General features: G+C 38.1%; 1 protein-coding gene across 1 annotated transcript; it reads right to left on the bottom strand.

The window, feature by feature from the left end:
* Window positions 1–1,188: 1,188 nt before the first annotated feature.
* On the bottom strand, window positions 1,189–3,102 carry LOC116804873. The gene is made up of 2 exons (XM_032733668.2): window positions 2,112–3,102; window positions 1,189–2,050 (listed from the first exon to the last, which is right to left on the bottom strand). The coding sequence occupies exons 1-2, from the start codon at window positions 2,394–2,396 to the stop codon at window positions 1,964–1,966; spliced, it is 372 nt and encodes a 123-aa protein (XP_032589559.1). The 5' UTR covers window positions 2,397–3,102; the 3' UTR covers window positions 1,189–1,963.
* Between the last annotated feature and the right edge of the window lie 651 nt (window positions 3,103–3,753).

Genomic DNA, 3,753 nt, shown 5'->3' with positions numbered 1-3,753 from the left:
GAGCTGGAGCTCGAGACGCAGCCCTTGCTGTTGTTGGCCGCTGAATTCAGTTTGAATTTTCCTTAGTTCTTAAGAGTTTTCATTTGCAATTACAATGCACAATAAAAGCACAATTTGCGGCCATTTTGCGTTCTGGATAGTTCCAAATGATATTGGGCAAGGGGAATGCGTTGCACAGCTATGCGGAAGCTAAAATTTAACATCATTAGAAAGACATTTATACTTCAATAATTCACATAATTATTGTTATCGAAGAGCATTTGACTCGATGCCAAAATTTTGCCATTTTCGACTGTTGATTCAGTTTTAAAGGACAAATGGCATAATTGTTACACTGCTTTAATTGTTAGCAAGCTTTAGCTTAAGACTTTCCAAGTCCTCCGACATGACCTCGCCTATTTATTTTTCCAATTTGAAAAACACAAAATAGCTGCATTTATTTCCTATCTCAACACTTGAAGCCTTCGTGGTGACTTATTGCTACATTTAGTCTATGTGTGTCTCCATTGTTGCTTTGTAGCAGCTGTTCACAATGGCAATGCACAACTTCCGACAGGCGGCAGCAGCGGAAATGCTAGATAAAAGCTACTTGCGGTAGGCATTGTCCGATTCCGAAGGATGCAGCTGGACGGCGTCCTGTGCCAAAGGACAACACTGGCAACACTGGCTGACACAGCTATTAATTCAAGTGGGCGAGTGGAAGCGCCGCAAGGATCCGCATTATATTCTCAATGTGTTTAGCAACACTTAGTGAAGATATAGCTGATATTTAATACATTCTTCAGATTAATTGTATTTAATTTAAAATACAAAATTAAGTTAAGTTTCTTAATAGAAAAATTAAATGTAAAGTAAGGTATGCTGACAACTTACACTCTATAGTTTATTATTATTTTGTACTATTGTAACAGCTGCAAGCTAATCATACCTAGCAAAAATAAAATATTATATATATTTGATAGTATTATTTATTTACTAATTTTATTTTATTTTTTTTTAACTGCAAGCCAAGTAAAAAAAATGTAAATTAAAAAAATATTTATTAAAAATGTAATTAAATTTTTTTAGATTTATTTATGTACTAACTTAATTTATTTTGTAGTTATTTACTAATATAATTTATATCTTAATTTAATTTAATTTAATTTTTTGAATCTTTTTTTCAGTAATTAATAGATTTTGTGGCACTGTTATTTTCATTTAAATTTAAATGTAAATCTCTAATTTAAAATTATAAATGTATTCAAATTGTAATCGTCTTCTCAACATCAGCAAGCTAAGTTGTCAACACTTCACACATTCCATCAATCGCTACAGACGTTACACAGAGAAATCGCTCATACGGCCCGTGAGCCCTGCCGCAAAGCAATCATCAAATCGCATTTGCAGTTGCGCAGCGCGCGTTTATGGCTTCAAATTTACACAATTCCGCGATTGCTGCGTGGACTTGCGGCGTTAGCTGCTTGCATAACGTGGCTCGTGCAGGTGAATTGGCTGCTGCGTGAGGCCAACTTTAAAATGGCCTTAAAGTGCGCGGCAGATGTGACAGATTTGCCACATGTAAATTTGAGTAAATTATGAGCGTGGCGTGCCCATCTGCATGTCAAGCAGCAGCAACCTTTTGCCGTTTTGGTTATGTGTTGCTGTCCCTTTGTCCTTTGTCCGCCCGGTTATCAGTCAGCGTCCTGCTGAACACTAAATTACAGGCAAATGAGCAGCTGCCATTATTTATGCCGTTGTGTTTTGCTTTTCTTATCAACATAATAAACGTTTGTGCATGGCAAACCAAAGGCCAAGTTCATTGTGCTATGTCATTCACTCTTTCCTCCTCTCCTTCTCTCTTTCTCTCTCTCTCGCTCTCTCCCTCTCGCGCTCTCTCGCTTTCTCTGTGTGTCAAGGGCATCCGTTGACTGGCTGACTGCTCCCTGGTCACATCCGCAGACGTGTGTGCCCAACGACTGACCTAACTAATTTTATGCCCATTTGCAGTGTGCTGCCAAGTTCTTTTTACATTTTCAGGCAGCGGCAGCGGCAGCAGCAGCGGCAGCCTCTAAAGAAATGTGTTAACTTTATCTAAATTGTTAAAGCATTTACCAAATGACCTCACGTACCGAAATTTCGGCATCCTGACCGCAGCCCGCTTCCAGCTCAGTATTTTGTGACCCAAGTTTCGGACAAGATGAGCGTGTAGGATGCCTATCGCTCGATCGCCTGGCGGAAGGTCCTGCGTCAACGTCCTGCGCTCTGCGTCCTATGTTATGTGTCCTATGTCCTGTTCCCAGTGTCCTAGTCGCACTCGCACACATGACTGTTTCAGTCTTCCTGCGACGTGAGCCCCCTTCTTCGGGCTCGTTCGCATTCGTATGAGTTGTTTCGCTGAGACGGCTGCAGTTCATTTATTTAGTTGTCGGTTTTCCTCTTTTCACTGCTGTCTACGTTTTATTGGTTCGCCAACATGTTCTTTATGGCATTTTGATGCACGCTGCAAGGGGGCGGGCAACCCTTCTTATATATGTAGATGTATATTCTTTTTTGGCACTCTGACGTTTATTATGCTTGTTTTGTCGAGCAGCACGTCGTCTGCGTATTAAGTACATGCGCCCTTTGACGTCGACTGTCAGTCAAATTGCCAGCGCTTTAACAAATTTAAATGCCCCAACAAAAAGGGCTTAGGGTTGCCAACAGAGTCAGCCCAGCCAACCAGAGGCAGCCAGGGGTTAGATCGCAAACAAACGCAGCTCGTGTGTAAGCACATTTGTACATTTATTTGTGTATTCGAATTCCCTTAGCTAGCTCATCCTACAACATTTTCCGCTATACAATTTAATTCCCAAAACCTATTCCATTCTATTTTAATACTAAATACACATTAAGTAAGCCGCTAAGAGCTCACGAGCTTGACGTTTTTCACAATATTTTAATGAAAATATATGAATATTAAAATACCAATGAATCAAATTTTATGTGAATTTTGTCAGCAGCGAATGCAACAATATTGATTTATAAATTTAATGAAAGCTGAATTAATACGAATATATTCGTTTATGCTTTTCATATGAATATCTAAGAGGTTTTGAGCATAAAAAAATCAAATATGAAAATTTTGAAACTATTTAAAAAGAGTGTTAAATGGGCGCATTGTCAAAGTGCCATATACATCACAGCCAACCCCTGATTTATCATAGAAATTCTTTATACTTGGATACTTTATGAAAAAGGTATATAAAAATACTTCCATAAAAAGTAGGAAGTGTTAGTTGTGTTTGTCAAGCAGACATTTTAGAGTCTACTCAGGCATCTTATTAGATTCAGGCTATTAGACAGACTGAAAGCATAAAGGACTCCCTTTCACCCCTTCAATATTCATATTGTGTGAATGATGAAAGTTTTATATATTATTTTTATAATGGATGCTCTTTAGAAAATACTTTTTTTTTTCTCTCTCTCTCTGTGTTATATTCTGCATTGTTATCTTTTTGAAGCGAACTCAGTTGTTACCTGACGTGATGGAACACATACACATATACATACACACACAGACATACAAAGTCAACACGCGCATTTTTTGACACAAAAATATGCAAATTTCAGTTTGAATAAAGTCGAAATCTGATTTGCTAGTTAGTTACGTGTGTGTTTGTGTGTTCAGCTGTGTGCTTATGGCCAATGAAAAATGATGCTCTGCATGTTCACAAGCTAACTAAATAAATTCGAAATAGGCCTTTGCCCTTAAACAAACTTTAGTCAAAAAAA

Source organism: Drosophila mojavensis, unplaced genomic scaffold (assembly GCF_018153725.1).
Source record: "Drosophila mojavensis isolate 15081-1352.22 unplaced genomic scaffold, ASM1815372v1 contig_277, whole genome shotgun sequence".
Lineage (NCBI taxonomy): Eukaryota > Metazoa > Arthropoda > Insecta > Diptera > Drosophilidae > Drosophila > Drosophila mojavensis.
Note: the sequence above shows the minus strand (reverse complement) of the source record. Positions and strands in the feature narration are given on the sequence as shown.